At 38.2% G+C, this 19,750-nt stretch overlaps 1 protein-coding gene across 5 annotated transcripts in view; it reads left to right on the top strand.

Moving 5' to 3' along the window:
* Positions 1-16,093, top strand: part of PHF3 (PHD finger protein 3) — an 80,449-nt gene extending 64,356 nt beyond the window's left edge. For all 5 annotated transcript variants that reach the window (XM_006756837.2, XM_006756836.2, XM_015559478.1 and 2 more), the window contains 7 exons: positions 1,315-1,446; positions 2,978-3,113; positions 5,735-5,930; positions 6,432-6,579; positions 9,623-9,712; positions 11,881-12,076; positions 12,471-16,093. In XM_006756837.2, the coding sequence (XP_006756900.2) occupies positions 1,315-1,446; positions 2,978-3,113; positions 5,735-5,930; positions 6,432-6,579; positions 9,623-9,712; positions 11,881-12,076; positions 12,471-14,575 (3,003 nt within the window). In that variant the 3' untranslated portion in view covers positions 14,576-16,093. The remainder of the gene's footprint in view (positions 1-1,314; positions 1,447-2,977; positions 3,114-5,734; positions 5,931-6,431; positions 6,580-9,622; positions 9,713-11,880; positions 12,077-12,470) is intronic.
* Positions 16,094-19,750: the final 3,657 nt, after the last annotated feature.

The following is a 19,750-nucleotide window of genomic DNA, read 5'->3' as shown; positions in this document are numbered from 1 at the left end:
ACAGGAGCTATGGAGAGATCTGCAGATTCCTCTTCTTTGTTTGGGGTTTGGAGGTGCCCAGATGAGGCCTAGCTGTGAAGCAGTGCAAGCTGCTGTGGGGCCTTGGGCCTTCTTTTGGATGTTCTGGGTCTCTCTGACCCAGCTGCAGTTTGTTAGATAATTTTAGATTGCAAAGGGCCAGGCCATTCATATGCAAAAGCCTCTGCGCATAGCTTGGGTGGGGCAGAGTCTCGGGGAATCAATACGGGGGTGGAGCAAACAGCTATGGCTGATCCTCAGCCCTGCCCTAAGAGGCCCCGGGTCTCAGTGTCCCGCAGTAATTGCTGCAGGCTCCTCTGAGAAAAAGCTGCCCTCGAGTTCCGCCCGATGCCAGACAGTCCAGTTTCTCCCTGTATGAGTCTGGGACCCCAGCGACTCGCCCAGAACTAGCGTTCAGAGCCGTTGGGAGCTTGAGACTCCCTCCCGATTGAAAAAGACAACCACGTCCTCAGTTGCCAGCCCTTTCCATGTACGGCTCCATACCTCTGCACTTTACTTCTGCAGCTCCTCTGAATCTCAGTGTGCTTTTCTCTTTCCTTCTAGTTGTAGAATTTCCACTCAGCCAGCCTTCCTGTGGTTCTGGATGATGTCCGTTTTGTCTTTTAGTTGTATTTTTGAAGTGGTTGTGCGAGGCAGCAATTTCTGGTGTTTACCTACGCTCCCATCTTGGTTCCTATTTGCTTTTTCCCATATTTCTTTACTTTCAGACTGTGTAATTTCTCCTGTTATTTTACTTAAAAAAATTTTTTTTTAATTTAGTGAGAGAGAGAGGAAGGGAGAGGGAGACACACACACACACACACACATCAATAAGAGAGAACCATCAGCTGGCTACCTCCTGCATGCCCCCTCCTGGGGATCAAACTCCTAACCTGGGCACATGCCCTTACCAGGAATTGAACCAGCAACCTCTTGGTGCATGGTACAATAGTCAACCAAAGGAGCCATGCTAGCCAGGGCTGTTTTATTTTTTATGTTTTGAAAATAGTATCTCCTCTTCTTATTTTCCATATCCCAAATATGCACATGCCTTTCTTCTTTGAAACTGGGGCTGTAAGTATCATCTGCAGTAAATACCAGCTTGTTTATCTTTAGGCCTTGTACCTGATTTCTTTCTTTAAATGATTTGTATTAAACTAAGGTGAGGTAAATAACCGGACCCATCTTTACCTTCCTTAACCTCTTGCATTCTCATCTACCTTTTACTAGTTCTTGTTACACTTCTTTATTATGTTTTATTGCTGAGCTTTATTTTTTTTTAATATTTTCTGTTAGACCATAGAGATGATTGAGAAAGAGCAGAGAGAAGTGGAAAGACGACCAATCACCAAAATAACTCATAAGGGTGAAATAGAAATTGAGAGTGATGCTCCAATGAAAGAACAGGAAGCAGCCATGGAGATTCAGGTAAAAATAATAAAAATGTTGTGTTTTATAGTGCTCAAAGCATACAGATTCAGAAAAGGTTTCTTTGCCTAATGTTCTTAGTAGAAAGAAGAGTCTTAAAAAATGTGTATATTTTAAAGTAGCCTATTTTTTTTTGTTTAAAGGATTTCTGGATGTTTAAAGTATTGTTTCTCTGTATGTAGTGGATAGACTATCTGTATTATGGGCAGCTATTAAGCAGTTGTTAAAATGTATATTCCTGGGGTCTTCATGACGTAGTGAATTCCTTAGTAGACCTTGACATGTGTAAGTGCTTCTTAGGCAGACTGTAGTTTGAGAGCTGGTGAAGCTTCTTATTTATAAACTAGAGGCCCGGTGCACAAAAATTTGTGCACTCGGGATGGGGGTCCCTCAGCCCGACCTGTGCCCTCTCGCAGTCTGGGACCCCTCAGGGGTGACCACCTGCTGGCTTAGGCCTGCTCCCAGGGGGATTGGGCCTAAGATGGCAGTCAGACGTCCCTCTGGCAGCCCTTGGGGGATGTTCACTTGCCAGCGGGGAGCAGACCTAAGCTGCAGTCAGACATCCTTAGTGCTGCTGAGGCAGGAGAGGCTCCCACCACCACCACTGTACTGGCAGCCATCAGCCTGGTTTGTGGCTGAGCAGAGCTCCCCCATGTGGGAGCGACACTGACCCCCAGAGGGCAGCTCCTGCATTGAGCATCTGCCCCCTGGTGGTCAGTGTGTGTCATAGTGGCCAGTCATTCCCAGTCTTTCTGCTGTTAGGGTCAGTTTGGATATTACCCTTTTACTATATAGGATAGAGGCCTGGTTCACGGGTGGGGGCCGGCTGGTTTGCCTGTCCCGGTTCAGGGTGGGGGTTCCCGCTTGGGTGCCTGGCCAGCCTGGGTGAGGGGCTGAAGGCCGTTTTCAGGCTGGCCAGGACTGAAGCTCCCAGCCTCTCCTTTTTTTCTTTTCTTTTTTTTTTCTGGGATTTATTTACCTTCTATAATTGAGACATTGTTGCCGTCACTGGCGCTCCCAGCTCTGAGGCCTCAGCCACTGAAAGCAGGTATCTGAGGTTTGTTTAGCTTCTATAATTGAAACATTGTTGCTTTCCGGCTCAGAGCCGGGCCGCGGCAGGCGGGGGAACCTTGGCTTCCTCCATCACTGGAGCAAGCAAGCCTCATGTGCGCTTCAGCTGCATGGCTGCCGGCTGCCATCTTTGTTGGCACTTGATTTGCATATCACCCTGATTAGCCAATGGGAAGTGTAGCGGAGGTACAGTTAATTACCCTTTTTGTCTTTTATTAGACAGGAGGATATTAGAAAATAATATGAAATCTTGTTAGACATCTTGAAGAAAGGAATGTTTAAGTTTTGCTCTATTTTAAGTCAATTAATATGTAAACATTTGTTGTTTAACAAAGTAGTTTAAAAAAACCTGTAAATGGAACAGTTTCATTTTAGAAAAATGCCAGTATGAAATAAAAGTTGATGTTAATTGAGGCCAAACTTTATCTGTTAAAACTAATTTTGCTCTAACTTTTGTTAGGAACCTGCAGGTAACAAGTCTTTGGAAAAGACCGAAGGATCTGAAAAACAAAAGGAGGAGATTGACTCTATGTCTAAAGATACCACAAGTCAACACAGACAACATCTTTTTGATCTTAACTGCAAAATTTGCATTGGTAAATGGAAACTTTTCTTCCTAAAATTTTGGTTTCACTTGGAAAGTGGGTTACTTGTATTTATAATTTAAGTAGATTTTTGTTTTCCAAGTATTGGTGGTGAAGCACCTACCTACTCCCTTTGAGCAATAGCACATTTTTTGTGTGTGACTTCTTCAGGCTTGGCATGTAATTTTATACTATTGTGTACTTTACTATCTAAAATCAGTTGTATTATATAATATCTGAACTTATCAACCCATTGTCAAATGACTAAAATTTAACCATTACAATAGACTTCAGAAATTGAGAGTAGTCGTGATGGTACTGTCATTTAGTAAGTGAAGGAGTGAAATAATATTCATAATGTATTATATGTAATGAAACATCAGAAATTACCTTTTTCTCTAGTATTCTTTTTTTGTTGTTGCTAATCCTCACCCGAGGATATGTGTCCATTTGATTTTTTTTTTTTTTAAGAGAGAATGGAAGGGGAGAGGAGAGACAGAGAAATATCGATGTGAGAGAGACACATTCATTGGTTTGCCTCCTGCATGTGCCCTGCTGGGGATTGAGCTTGTGACAGACACTGCAGTCCTGAGACTGACACTCTCTCCACTGAGCCAAACGGGCTATGGCTTCCCTAATATTCGTATTTTTGGTCATTCATTTAATACATATTTGAGTTCTTACTCCTTGTCAGGGACTTTGCTGGACGAAGGGAATATAGTAGTAGTGAAACAGATGTTATCCAGGCTTTAAGAGAAACTGTAGTCTAATGGAAAAGACAGACAGGTGATGATTTGAGTTACAGAAGTACAGTTGTTATCAATGTATTTGGGTAGCAGAAAGACCTGGCCTAGATTGCATTGTTAGGGGAGGTTTGGCTGAGAAATTAACATTTACACTGAGACATGAAGGTTGAGAACTATGCCTGCAAAGAGAGGACTAGACCATTCTACCGGGAATGGCATGAGCTTGACTTGAATCCAAGAAAGAAAGGCACATGATTTGTTTGGAAGGCAGCTATGCTCACCACTATACCACCAACGCCGCACTGGCACATGATTTGTTTGAAGAGATACTTAGAAATCAGATTTCATAGTATCTTATAGCCATTGCTCTTCAAACTGCAGACTGTAACTTAATAGTAGAAATAAAATCCAGTAACTAGAATTTCAAGGAAAAGCAGTTATTTATATATAACAAAAAATACAGACATACATACACGCATATCTATAAGGTATAAGCACATGTACATATTCCCCTGTAGTGAGTAATAGATCATGCTGTAAAAAGAGATCATAATAAAAAATGCTGAAAAATCTACTTTTGTAGGCCACATTAAAGATTTTATTTTTTTACCTAAGAGCAGTGGATAGTGACTTAATGGTTTTAGAAGAGAAATGACTTGATAAGATTGGAATTTTATGAAGATATATCTGACTTTGCCTGGAGATTACAGTGGAAGAAGTCAACAGAAAGGAGGAAGAATAGATGAGTCCAAGTGGGAGATGGTGGTATTTTAATTAGAGTGGTAGCATTGGAGATGGAAATAAGTAGGGGTTTTGAGAAAATAACCAAGTTAGTAATATTAACACATGTTGGAGATTGACGGGAGTTAGGGCCTAAGAAATGGTGATGTGTTAAGGAAGATTTTACATTTATATTCAGTTTATTCATGAAGGTGAAGGATCAAGAGTTTTTTTTAAACTCTAGAGATAATAGTTCTCAATGTTTATATTTTACTGTAGTATACTAAAGGAATGATATTTTGTTCAGAATATGAAAAATTCTTTTAAGTTAGTTGATTGTTGCTCTCCATCATTATACTAGAGACTAGATGAAATGTATTATAAGTTATGTAATTTTCGTATAATAAAAATATCTTACCAAAATTGTACAGTCTCTGTACAATGGTAAAGACTAAAGGGCAGAGTGCTTTTTTACACATTGTTACCCCTAAAGAAAGCTATCCACGATGTTTACTAGTATTTAAATATACCCACTTCATTTATCTGGGAAAAATTTTAATAAAAATACTTTGTTATTTCCATTAATTTTAAATATTTTTATGGCAATTTTTTGGTAACGGTAGCACACAAAACATTGGTTAATGCTACTAGGCTTATTTTCTGAACGTTTTAGTGATTTTTTTTTTTTTGCTTTTTGATATAACAGCATTGTCATTTTCTAAACTTTACTAATATTTTTCATGTTTAGTAATGAAGTCGCACTGCACTATGCATGTGTTACATGAACTACTCATGTACCACAAAGTAGGCTATGGATTTGTTTTACTTAATTTAGTTCTTAAGTTACTTGTGAAGATTGTTGGAATTTGGTGTCATTTAATTTAAAAAATTTGCTAGGGTATCATGAAACCTATTTTAGGTTCCAGTTATATTTCCATTTCAGCTTGTCTGAGCTGCTTAACATCCTTTTTTATCTAATTTTTCACATTAATCAGAGAGGTATAATATATCAGTATGAGAAATTATATGATTAAAATTTACTCCAGGAAATGTATGGTCATGCAGCAATTCAGTCAGAGAAACCAAATAACTTTAGGAGTAAAAATGAATAAAGTTACACAAATTTCAGTTCACAAATATAGCTTATTTTGGTGTCTCTGGTTTTAGGTCGAATGGCACCACCTGTAGATGATCTTTCTCCAAAAAAGGTGAAAGTTGTTGTTGGAGTATCTCGTAAACATTCAGACAATGAAGCAGAAAGTATAGCAGATGCATTGTCTTCAACCTCAAATATTTTGACTTCTGAATTCTTTGAGGAAGAGAAACAAGAGTCTCCAAAGTCAACATTCTCTCCTGCTCCACGGTAATTTTCTCTTAATATAACCTATAACGATTATTATAAATATTTGCCAATGTACACATGGAGGTCTTCAAAAACAGAAAAATGATATATTTTTTAGGAACCTTTGAGAAAGTAATTTTATCTCTCTATGCTCTAAATTAATTGAGATAAAAGAACAACACTGGGAAAGTTAATTTAGAGATTTGAATATTTGAGGACTTGACTAAAAAACTGCCATTAATTATGTTCATGCCAAAAGGCAGGAGAAAAGTCATTAAAGGAAAATTGTTTGCACTTCTGTGGACATTATCTAAGCCAACTAAGAAGGATGACATTGTAAAGCATGACTATGTAAATATGAGTATAATTTTATAAAGTGAAAATATATTTTAATCAATTGCCTTTACATATTCTAGCTTTTTTGACATGTAAAAATAGAGAAATAATTGATGACTGTGTAGAAAATACATTTATTCATGAACATACCTTTAGGCTGAAAACTTTTTAATGTCATCTTTTTAGTCCAGAGATGCCTGGAACTGTTGAAGTTGAGTCTACATTCTTGGCTCGATTGAACTTCATCTGGAAAGGTTTTATCAACATGCCTTCTGTTGCAAAATTTGTTACCAAAGCCTACCCAGTGTCTGGTTCCCCTGAGTACTTGACAGAGGTAACTGAACTTTTCTGTCTTTCTTGACATATGTGTTTCTGAAAGCAGTAAGCAGGGAAACAACATAATAAATATCATAAAAATGTTAAATAAAAATATTTCATTTTTATTCAGAATAAAAATATTTGATATTGACCCTTCAATTAATGGAATTACGAGTTCCCAAATGGAGTTTTAGAACTATAGAAAACTGTGCTCTGAAAGTGTTAAATCCACATGTAAGAATCTGCATGGATATTTAAGATTTTGTTAAGTACAATTTTTGTTTAAATATTATAGCTTTTAGGAAGATTTTTCATTGTTAACAAGCCTTCTAATTTTCCTACTGCTTGCTTTCTCAACTCATGACTACAGTTCTTACCTATTTCTGACAGTGAGATATAAACTGTAGTTGAAACTCGAGGGCTCGTTGACACTCCTATGAGACCAATGATCGTAGTTGCTGTAGTGGTATCCTTGGCTGGTTTTTTATTTTGTTATTTTGGGGGATGTGGTAGAAAGCTTTGTTTGCGTGAAATTATAACCCTTGGTTTTCAAAGTCCCATTTCCCTTACACCAGTCCTGGAAAAGGTGCAGCTGGGGCTTTAGTAGAGCTAAAAGCAAAGCCAGTGTCCCGAGTTTCCATTCCATGGCGAAGCTGGGTCCAGTATAGCATCAGACTAATTCCAGTCCATCAGTTCGTTGTGTATGGGAGCTTGAGAGCCCTGAAAGCCAGGAGTCATGCTCGAGCAGCAAGAGAGAAGGGGTCCAAGAGCTTAGCTGGTTTTTTATCTGAGGGAATAGGGACTATGATGCAATATTTATGGAAAATAAACAGCTGTAGTATTATATATAGTATGATAAATGAGAAAGTATAATTTTTAAACACTGAAGCTTGCTTTTTTCATGTTTATGAAGAAGGAAAATATATCAATGCTCCTATACTGTATATTTTTCTATTAATCATGTTCATATCTGACATTAACCTTTTCCATTCTCAGTCCACTGATCATAAAGGCAAAAGTTAAAAAGAAATTTAATTTCTTCAGTAATTCAGGAAGCCTAAACATATATATGCTTGTAAAAAACGTTTTGATTTCAGAGAGAAGGGAGAGGGAGAGAGAAACATCAGTGATAAGAGAATCATCAGTTGGTTGCCTCCTGCACCTCCCTTCTACTGGGGATCAAACCCACAACCTTGGCATGTGCCCTGACTGGGAATCCAACCGAGACCTCCTGGGTCACGGATCGACGCTCAACCACTGAGCCACTCTGGCTGGGCGCTTGTTCTTTTTTTGGGGGGGGAGGGGGGGCGGAGGGGTTCTTTCTCTCACCCATGGATGTGCTTTTTCTTGATTTTAGAGAGAGGATGGGAAGGAGAAACATAAATGTGAGAGATAAACAATTGGTTGCCTCCCATACGTGCCCCAACTGGGTATTGAACTGCAACCTAGTTATGTGCCCTGATCAGAAATCGAACCCAAAGCCTTCTGGTATGTGGGACAGTGTTCCAACCAACCTGTCAGGGCTATGTTTATTCTTTTTAAGACTATCATAAATTTTTCTTTTCTTTGTATTAGGCTGAAGTTAGTTTAACTCAGTGTAATGTTGATTATCTGATATTGATCAGTTTGTTTAGCGGTTGTGTTTTTTGTTAATGAATAATTATTTTTATGTATGGTTTGTCACTTTTATAAGAGAAAGATTAAGTGGACCCATGATGCTCTTCTTTTTGAACATATCTGTTTAGAAACTTAGTTTTTGATTAGTCCAATGTGAAGATCCCTCTTCCTTTAAATGGAGAATTAAGTCCTGAACTATGGAACCCTTTAGAGTTTAAACAAAACTATTATTCTATTTTCTGAGCCATTTTCTTTTTTTAAATTTTCATTTTATTGATTTAGAGCAACGGTTCTCAACCTGTGGGCCGCGACCCCTTTGGGGGTCGAACAACCCTTTCACAGGGGTCGCCTAAGACCATTGGAAAACACAAACATAATTACATATTGTTTTTGTGATTAATCACTATGCTTTAATTATGTTCAGTTTGTAACAATGAAAATACATCCTGCATATCAGATATTTACATTACGATTCATAACAGTAGCACAATTACAGTTATGAAGTAGCAACGAAAATAATTTTATGGTTGGGGGTCACCACAACATGAGGAACTATACTAAAGGGTCTCAGCATTAGGAATGTTGAGAACCACTGATTTAGAGAGAGCGAGAGAAACGTCAGTTTGTTCCACTTATTTATACATTCATTGGTCGATTTTTGTGTGTGCCCTGAATGGGGATCAAACTCTCAAACTTGGTATATCAGGACGATGCTCTAACCAACTAAGCTACTGGGCCAGGGTGATGAGCCATTTTCTATGTGATTGCTTTCTAGAACTCCACTTCTGCTTTCTGCATATTTTTAGTTTGGTTGGGACAACAACCCTAAATAATATATTTAAAGCAATTAATAATTTAATCTTAATTGAATTTAATATCAATTAATTATACTTTTTGATTTTTGAGTCCATGGAAAAAATAGTATTCTGATTAAAGTTTTAAATATTCTTAATTGCAGTTCTTGATTTTATTTGTAATTGTTTTCAGAAAAATTGTGCCTTTAAAAAAAGTGAACCTTATGTTATTACAGTGATATTCTTTTCTGTGCAAAAATGTATACTATAAAGGCATACCCCTGCCCACTACCACCAAATAAGTGGGCAGATGTATGTGAGGGAAAAAAAGAGTCTCCCCTAATCTGAAATATTCTGCATTTTTCCTGGATTGTCAGTGTTTTCCACTATTTCTCTTTCCTTCTGAAAATGAACATGACCTCAGATTGTTTAACTGTATTTTGGGCATCCACCTAATTCATTGGGAAATGACAGTTGAGGTAAAGTCTAATTACTGTCTGCCTTCTTGTTCTCTGATGATGCAGTTTCACAATCTTTTTATTTACTTATTTTATATTACTATTTCAAATTAGACATAGAGCTAAATTTGTATGAGCTATGATTATAATAAATATGTTTACACATTAATCACCTTCATTTTTACCACAGGATCTACCAGATAGTATTCAAGTAGGTGGCAGGATATCACCTCAGACAGTTTGGGATTATGTGGAAAAACTTAAAGCATCAGGAACCAAGGTAAGGAAAACTTTGAGTATTTGGAAAGTAAACCACTAAGAGTTCTTATGCAAGGTCCCCTGGGGAGGGAACCAGTACGAATTCTAAATCTAAATAATGTGGTTGCCAAAACTGAACTAAAGCCATTTGCTAAAGCTCAGAACAGCCCATTATTCCTTTTGTGTTCTTTTTTCCCCTCCTGATGTGCTTTCTCAATGACTTCCTCAATGTTTTGGAAGAAATGTTTTAGAGTAAATACTGAGATTCATCCTGGAATTTTACCTTTCTTTGATTATAGACATTTGTTTTAGTGAGAGCATAGGCTAAAACCCTAAAATATAATGCCTCAAAAAATACAAAAGTTTATTTTTTTATTATGTTAGGAAGGCCATTCATTCAGGGTGCTTCAGCGGCTCTGGTTCTACAAATTATTCAGGGATCAGCCTCTTCTCTCGTTACTTTGCTGGTTCTAAGAGTGTTGTCCTTATCAGTCAAGCATGGTCAGAGCTGACTTATCTGTAGCACCAGTGACAAAAATGAAGAATGCCTGTCCAGTTATTTAAAAAAAAAAAAAATTGTATTGATTTTTTGAGAGAGAGAGAGAGAAACATCGATGTGAGAGCAAAACATCGAGTAGCTGTCTCCTGTTCCCCCACCTCAACCTCACCCCCACAATCCGGGCATATACCCCTGATGAAGAATTTGAACCAGTAACCTCTCAGTGCACGGGGCAACACCCAACCAACTGAGCCACACTGGCCAGTGCCTGTCCAGACCTAGAAATTGCAAGTATCATTTCACTTCCTCTACCTTCCATTGGTAAGATTTCGTCACATAGCTGCTAAGAAGGCTGGAAATGTAGTATTGGTTGGCCATGTGCTAGCTAAAAGTTAAGGGCTTCTCTTTGTAATAGGAGGAAAAGAGGGGAATAGGTACTAGGAGATCATTAGTAGCCACTTAACAATAATTTCTATTTTTTATCATTTCTTTAATTCATAGAACAGTACTAAAAAGGAAAAATTAATCATTAGAAGAAGTTGTTTCTCCCTCCAAGGATGATAATACATAGCATATTATAGACATTTAAAAAATAAATTTTGAGTAAGCAAACAATTTTTTTTATCTCTCTTAAGATTAGAAGTCTCTAGTAAGATTAGAAGTAATCCAAAATGGATCTGAAGCTAAAAAGAATATTTTCCAATATAGATTTTAGAATTGAAACTGATAGTATTAGAATACATTTGAACTTTGAAGCTCTAAAAAAATTTACTTTTTTTTGCTGTCACTTTTTCATGACAGCAAAAGTCATGGGAAAGTATTGGGTAGTAGTATTACTCTTACACATTTTGGGAATCCCTCTTGATCTATTCATATATTACTGCCAAACGCTGTATGTTACGTCTCCATCTTGAACTGACTAAAACATTATACTAGTTGTTACCTCTAAAAGAAGAGTTTAGATGATAGACTTTTAATAAGAGGTAGAGCCATAGTTCAACTCATTCACATGTTTTCTATAGGATCTGCATCAATTTAAGCTTGTAACAGATCTAGCTTTCCCCATTTTGACAGTATACCTTCATGAAAAAGAATCCCCCCCCCCTTTTTTTTTACACTACCAAATTGGGACTCTCTTCTCTGAAACAAAGCCAAGAACCCAGAGGCAAGCACATTGGTACCTGAGTAAACCAAATGATTTTCCAAAATATATGGCCTATGTGCATTTGAGGTCTTTTCACCCAGTCCCTTTATTCCTAAATCAGTCCCTGTAGATTGGATTATCAGTGAATTTGTGGGTATGTGTACATGGTAAGGTGGTGATGGTAGGTGCTATTAATTTGCTGTATGCTGAGAATACAGGCAGCCCTCAGTGGAGGTGGTAACATTGGAAATAAGGATATAGTATTGATATCGAAAGATTTGGGTTTAAAAATCTCTGCCACTGAGAAGTGTGTCATTTTGAACACATTATCGTGGGATGTAATTTCTTATGGGATGCCTTTAGTAAGTCCATCAATGGGTCAACAAGGACCTTTTCCCAAGAGTTAATATTCTTCTCTACATTTAAGTTGGTATATCACGGTATTTGGTAATCATCATTATACAACTCAACTGGCTGAGAAGTGGTATTTAAAACCAAGCTATCATTTAGGTTATTATTTTAAACAACCATTTATTTTCTTGAACAGGAAATTTGTGTGGTTCGCTTCACACCTGTAACTGAAGAAGATCAAATTTCTTATACTTTGCTGTTTGCATACTTCAGTAGCAGAAAACGCTATGGAGTAGCTGCTAACAATATGAAGCAGGTTAAAGACATGTATCTTATTCCTTTGGGTGCCACAGATAAAATTCCACACCCTCTCGTGCCTTTTGATGGACCTGGTAGGTATATATTTTAATAGAGTGAATAAAACAAAGTGGGAGGTGGGACCAGAGTGAAAAAACTGACTCTGCTTGTCTTGGGATCCAGGTCTCTGGAGCTGATCCGACAGGGAAGGACACCCACTTAATAGACTGTAATATGCTAGATGCAAACATTTACACTTTGTTCTATGTCTATATATTTTTTATTGATATTAGACGGGAGGGGGGGAGATCCATTGGTTGTTCACTTATTTGTGTATTCAGAGGCTGATTCTTATTGTCCTGACTGGGGATCAACCCCACAAACTTGGCATATTGGGATGATGTTCTACCCAACTAGCTACCTGGCCAGGGCAATTTACCCTTTATTTTAGGAATTGAAAATGACTTAATTTATATGTTTTTTATACAGGGCTTGAACTGCATAGACCTAATCTGTTGTTGGGCTTAATTATTCGCCAAAAACTGAAGCGGCAACACAGTGCTAGTGCCAGCCATACTACTGAGAACTCTGAAAGTGTACCAGTAACATTGCCACCTGAAAAAAAAAGTAAAATGGAAGTTTCCACAGAGGAGGCACCAGAGGAAGAAAATGACTTTTTCAATTCTTTCACAACTGTATTACACAAGCAGAGAACTAAGCCTCAGCAAGCTGTTCAAGAAGACCTTCCAGCTGTAGTGGAACCTTTAGTGGAAGTCACCAAACAGGAGCCACCAAAACCTTTAAGATTCCTTCCTGGAGTATTGATTGGCTGGGAAAATCAGCCTTCCACTCTGGAATTAGCAAATAAGCCTCTTCCTGTGGACGACATACTTCAGAGCCTTTTGGGCACTACTGGTGAAGTATATGAACAGACTCAGTCAGTGACAGAACAAAACACTATCAATGAAATTCCATTTATCAGTGAGCAAGCTGACCCCAAAGCAGAGAACGTAGATAAAGTAGAAGCAATGGATGGCGAAGCTAAGGAGGTAAAGGGTAAAGTAGATAATCTATCAGAATCTTCAGGTAATTCAGTACCAGTAGACGAAGAAACCCCAGTAACGGGGCCCTCCTCCATTTCTCCTGGACCTTCGGCGAGTCTTAGTCTTAGAGGCAAACCACCAGATGTTTCTACAGAAGCTTTCCTAACAAATTTATCCATTCAGTCAAAACAAGAGGAAGCTGTGGAGAGTAAAGAGAGACCATTAAAAAGACAGCTGCTGCAAGATCAAGAGAATAATTTGCAAGATAATCAGACTTCAGATACTAGTTCTCCATGCAGGTCGAATATAGGAAAAGGAAACACAGAGGGTAGTGTGAGTGGCAGTGAAAACCTTGTTGCCAACACAGCCAAGTCCCCACAGTTTATCAATCTAAAAAGGGATCCTAGGCAGGCAGCAGGACGAAGTCAGCAGGTAACTGCTTCAGAAAGCAAAGAAGGAGATAGTTGCGGGAATGGAGAAAAGCACACCCCGCCCGGGCCGACACACAAGGAGCACGTACCAGAACAAACCAATGTAGAGGAAAAGTTGTCTTCCGTAGAGAAAAACTCAAGTGCTCAGCAGAGTGATAATTCAGGGGTTGCACAAAACTTGCCATCAGAAGACAAACACACTTCGCAAACAGAACAAGCAAAACCCTCAGAGGAGAATATTTCAATGCAAAATATTGAAACTGTGCACCCGTTTCGAAGAGGATCGGCAGCAACAACATCTCATTTTGAAGTTGAAAACACAAGTCAATCAGAATTTCCTTCTAAAAGCATCAACTTTACCTCCAGAAGCAGCAGTCCCAGAGCAAGTGCAAACTTTTCACCCATGAGGCCACAGCAGCCGAACCTTCAGCATCTCAAGTCTAGTCCCCCTGGATTTCCATTTCCGGGGCCTCCTAATTTTCCCCCACAAGGCATGTTTGGATTTCCACCACATTTGCCACCCCCATTACTCCCCCCTCCCGGCTTTGGCTTTGCTCAAAACCCCATAGTTCCCTGGCCACCTGTTCACCTGACAGGCCAACCTCAACGTATGATGGGCCCCCTTTCACAAACATCAAGATATGTAGGCCCACAAAATTTTTACCAGGCTAAAGACATTCGAAGACCAGAAAGGCGCCATAGTGACCCTTGGGGTAATAGGCAAGACCAACAGCAACTGGATAGGTCATTTAATAGGGGCAAAGGGGATCGCCAGAGATTTTATAGTGATTCACACCACGTGAAGAGAGAGCGACATGAAAAGGAATGGGAGCAAGAATCTGAAAGGCATAGACGCAGAGACAGATCCCAAGACAAGGACAGAGACAGGAAAAGCAGGGAGGAAGGACACAAAGAGAAAGAGAGGCCACGGTTGTCACACAGTGATCGTGGAGCAGATGGAAAAGCAAGCAGAGATGGTAAGAAACCAGACAAACCTAAAAGTGAAGACCATGAAAAGGACAAAGAACGAGAGAAAAGTAAACATAGAGAAGGAGAAAAGGACAGAGATAGGTACCACAAAGATAGGGACCACACTGACAGAGCTAAAAGCAAAAGGTAAAATCTGCCAGCTGCTTCAAGATTACTCTTAAGTCATTGTTAAATATTGCATCTTAAAAACTTTGATTGCCTGCTAGGATTGTGCCATCTTTCAGACTTACTATTGGTGGTTTGCAGAACAATAAATTCCATGTGTTGGTGCGGAGTGCTCTGTACCAGTGCTCATCGTCCCTTCTTCATACCAACTGTCCTAGTTATAGGAATATTTTTTAAAGTTTTACATTGCTGTATATTCAAAGATTTGTTTTATTAATATGCAATAAAGGCTTAGAAATTTTAGTTTTATTCCTTAATTGGTAAATATAGTTAACTCTGGAATATATTTACTGCCTCTAGTGAATGTTCTTTATGACTAATTTGAGAGTAATGTGCACTGTTTTTAAAGAAACTAGAGAAGCAACACAAAGACAAGCAACTTCATAATCAGATTATATTAATCAGTTTATTGGGCAGTTTCTGGTCAAGAATCAGAAGCCCAAGGAGAACATTTACTGCTTTAATCTGCACTCCCTGAAGGCATTTATTACCATGTATATGACAGCTTTGTGGTAGACCAGTAGTTTCCTTTTCCTTTTTGCCTCTTCAGGAACTTGAATACTTAAGCTTGTACATGATCTTGTGTTTTGCTATCCTTTTTACTGTAAAATGTAAATATTTTAAGGGATATTTTGATTCTAAATATGATAAAAAGAATTTCTCACCTATTTTGTGTGTGTGATTTGAAATTCAGTAAAAGAATTTCTTTAAAACTTTGATTACTTTCATACTTTTTTTTTACTCAGCCAAGAACATACATACAGGCATCGCTATCTGTGTCAGACATTAGGTGAAGAGAAAACCTCACCTATTAGAGGTTTCTGATAAAAATCATGTTCTGAAGGGGTAGAATTTTGAACTACCAATGAAGAGCTGCAGCGAATAGCCCATTTTGTAGGTATGTTTCTGAAGACTTGTCACTCTCAAAATTTGGTACGCCCAACTAATCATGGTGAGACTACAGAAATTTATGAGAATCGTGTTGTGAATCTCTTTGTAAAATGTGTAATTAACCCTAATTTGTTTTGGAGGTAACTGCAGTTTTGCTTGAAATAGAAAGCATATGGAGGCTATTGTTAATTCAAATATAAAGTTATTTACAATTTAAACTACACATTGTATTGACATAATTTAAAGCAGTGGCTACCATGTGATTAATACTTGAGGCCAACAAAAAAAAGAGAAACTGGTATTTTTACTTACCTATATTAATGAAGAAAAATATAAATGGCTTCACAAAATTAAGAAGGTAATGTTTGATTTCCTAAAAAGTCCAAGGATTAGAGTTAAAAATAGGTTTGAAATGGAATCAACTTTGTTATTCTCTCTAGCGAAAGAAGGAGTGGAAATTCAAAACCATACATTTTGTCTAATTTCAACAATTTGCATCTTTTTTGTCATCCTTATTCTCTGAAGTTTTTCATCATAAAAGTTCTGAAACAGAGGACTTGTATTTAAATAAAATTTGTTTAATTTTGGTCTGCTTTTCTTTTGGAAACTAACTTATTTAAAAACAGTGTAAACAAAACTTAATTTGGTAGGTCATCTTTTGCACATCCCCCCCCCCCCCCCCCCAAAAAAAAAACCCACCCAACCCAAATCCTCCAAAATTAGCCTTTTGATTTCAAATATGTATGTTGTTTAGTAAATCTGATTTTACTGATCTGGTAGGAGGTTATTCAGACACCAGATTTTTTTTTGCAAAGTACAAGAATGGGTTAACCAGTGAAGAAAACCTTAAAGTCGGTTTTGCTTGCCTCTTAACTGGTTCCTTATACATATTGTTGTGATGCTTACTTTAAAGTTATTCATATCTCATTGGATCTTGTCACATCCTCTATCGGCCCCTATTAGTGATAACCATCTCCTGGGATTATGGGACTACTAAGGATTCGAACCATGTCTCTTAATCCCTGGTTCACTGAAACTGGCAAGTAGGGAGAGTATGGGCATATGGACTCGCTAAGGTTTTAACTTCTGAGGAATGTAGGGGGAAATAAAAGTTTTCAATGAGTAGTAGATCCAAAGCCATTCTCTGTCCTTAAGTTTCAAAGCCAGCTTTCTACAAACTAGCGAGTTATATGAAGTTCATCGTTACTTCTCCTGTTTTAAGAAAAACTTGCTCTTTGAAAAGTTTGATGCCAGACAGTTTTATACATACCTCTGTTGAAATAAAATGTACTAGGGTGACTCAGTATCTATAAAGTCCACCCCTTGTGGCAACAACAAAGCCTCCACAAACCCTCTATTGCAAATCTTGAGCCTAGTGCTTTATGTAAACCTTGTTCAGCCTGAAAGCTAAAGGCTTATATTAGAACCAAGGAAACTGGTGCTTGAAAAGGTTAGACTGCTGTGACCAGGACTGGGATTCTAGCTCAGTTCTATTTTTCTCCAAAGTCATTATGTGTGGCAGCTGTGCTCTGAGGATTGAGAGCAGGAGAGAGCGACAAGACCTGGCTGGTGTGGCTCAGATGTTTGAGACATTGTCCCTTACACCAAAAGGTGGCAGATTCAATTCCTGGTCAGGGCACATACCCAAGTTGTGGGTTCAATCCCTGGTTGGGGTATGTGCAGGAGGCAACTGATGGATATTTCTCTCTCTCTGTCCCTCTCTCTAAAAATCAATAAAAAAAAATTCATAACACTGAATATACTTTGTGCCTTGCAAGTGGACACAATTCTCTTTCACAGCACAGTGGGAGAAGTTTCTCTTGCTACCTTTGTTGTACTGTCCTATAGCAAACAATCTTACAGTGAAGCGCTACATTGGAATAAAAACCAGCCAAAACATTAGGAAAGCTGAAGCTGTGATCCATTACATCACTGGTCAAGTTGCCACCTGGAAGAAAAGTAAGGAGAACTATTTACTTTAATAGGGCTTTGCTGGTACATTCTTAAGAATTGACAAAGAAAGGGGTTTTCTCTCCCTCTGTGGCCCTGGGACCTAAAATTGATCTGAGCTGTATTTGCAGCTCTTTGGCATGCAGGCCTTTTATTTTAGTTGGCTAGGAAAGGGTGCTGTAGTCATGGGTCATCAGTAAAATTGGCATTAGGCACACAAATGTTAAAAGCTCACCACTAGTGGATGGTCCTTACAAGAAAGTGAGCTCATAAGTGGAATGAAGATCATGAAAGACTGTGCTCTGGCTATTTAACCATGTCTAACCAGGCCTAGGGCTCCGCCTGCCTCCTCGGTGCTGTCATTGCCCCCACCATGCATCACAGTTCAATGAAACCTAGGAGGACCTAACATTTGTGAAGACACTATAGACAGCATTTTAGGGAAATTTTATATACTTTTTTCTCTCAAAAAGGAAAGCAAAGATAATATAACTTATCTTTTATTATTCAGCTGTTTGAATATGCTTTAACTTTACATTGTAGTTGACTAGGCTTTTTAATACACATTTGTCTGGGAGGATTATAACTATATCAAGATGAATTCAGCCATCTGTGACTAACTTATGCTTAACATGATATTGTGTCAAAAGCTAGTTTTATGATATTAAATATTTAGCAGAAACAGATAAACAGGTGCCATAGACTTATCTCTTTCCAAAATCAGAGATCTAGAATAAATTATGGTAATTTTCAAATGATCCTTTTGTTTTAAATTTTACACTATTTGAGATTATTCCAATTATTTACCTCTAAAAAGACAGAAACCTTGTTAATTAAGAATTTGGTTTGGCGCATATGAAAACCTAATTGGCTGCTGAAAATCTAAATTTGTGATTTTTGACATTATGTATTGAGTGGGTATTTTTAAAAATTATGTTTTGATTTTTAGAGAGAGAGGAAAGGAGAGAGATAGAGGAGAAGACGGGGGGCGGGGGGAGAGAGAGAGAGAGAGAAATACTGATGTGAAAGTGAAACAGATTGCTGCCTCTTGCATGGCCGATTGAGCCGGAAACCCAGGTATGTACGTGCCCTGACCAGAGATCGAACTTGGGACCTCTTGGTTCATGGGTCAATATTCAACCAACTGAGCCACACTCGCCAGGGTGGGTATTTTTATTTTTATTTTTATTAACTAGAGGCCTGTTGCATGAAGAGATTCGTGCAATAGGCCTTCCCTTCCCTTGGCTGCTGGCACCAGTTTTCCACTGCCACCCGGGACCCAGGCCTTCACTCTGGCTGGGCTCCAGGCAGAGCCCCCCCCCCAGCCATCAGGCTTCGCTGCTCCACTGATCCCAGGGGTGTGAGGCCTCGTTGCTCGGCAGGCTTTGGGTACATTTGGCTTCGCTCCACCACTTGGAGCCTAGTATGCAAATTAACCGCCATCTTTGTTGGTGGTTAATTTGCATATCATCCTGATTAGCCGATGGGAAGCGTAGCGAAGGTATGGTCAATTACCCTTTTTGTCTTTTATTAGCAGAGGATGAGCTAGAAGGCTCAGTTAATGTTTCCATCAGATGCGGTTCTTAGAGAAGGTACGAAGTACAGGATAGTGACCTTTATTTTATGCAACCTTAAATAAATGAAACATACTTCACCCCTCGTTACACCACTTGCTTGCTAATAAATAAGTATATGCCTTTCAACTGATAATTACCTTTAGGTTAATCTAAGTCTATAAATGTAGAGCTTAGATTTTCTTTTACATTTTAAAGTTTTTATTATTTCCTTACTTAAGTGTCAGATATAGCACCAATCATGACATAAAACTAATTAGTATATTTTTAGTTCTCTTTGTAAATTGTGTCTGGCAGATAAAAGGAAAATCTTGACTTTCATGAACTGTAATACAATGCCTTTTAAAAGTATAAAAATACTTTTTAATAGGCAAAAAGTGTTCTTGCCTCCTATGATTATTAATGTGTATGTATGGCTTTTAATTTTATATACTGTGAAGTATATATACTAATTATAAAATTACGGTACAGCATTCTTAGCAAGTCCCAAATATTTCTTGATTTTCTGCCCTTGCTGTACAAAGTTTAACTCTGAGGGTATTTTTTTCCCCCAAAATATTTATTTATTTATTAATTTTTAATTTTTTATTACAAAGGGTATTACATATGTGTCCATTTTTTCTCCCCACCCTAGACAGTCCCCTAGCCTCCCCTATCCCCCAGTGTCTTATGTCCATTGGTTATGCTTATATGCATGCATACAAGTCCTTTGGTTGATCTCTTAC

This window comes from Myotis davidii, unplaced genomic scaffold (genome assembly GCF_000327345.1).
Source record: "Myotis davidii unplaced genomic scaffold, ASM32734v1 scaffold334, whole genome shotgun sequence".
Classification (NCBI taxonomy): domain Eukaryota; kingdom Metazoa; phylum Chordata; class Mammalia; order Chiroptera; family Vespertilionidae; genus Myotis; species Myotis davidii.
Note: the sequence above shows the minus strand (reverse complement) of the source record. Positions and strands in the feature narration are given on the sequence as shown.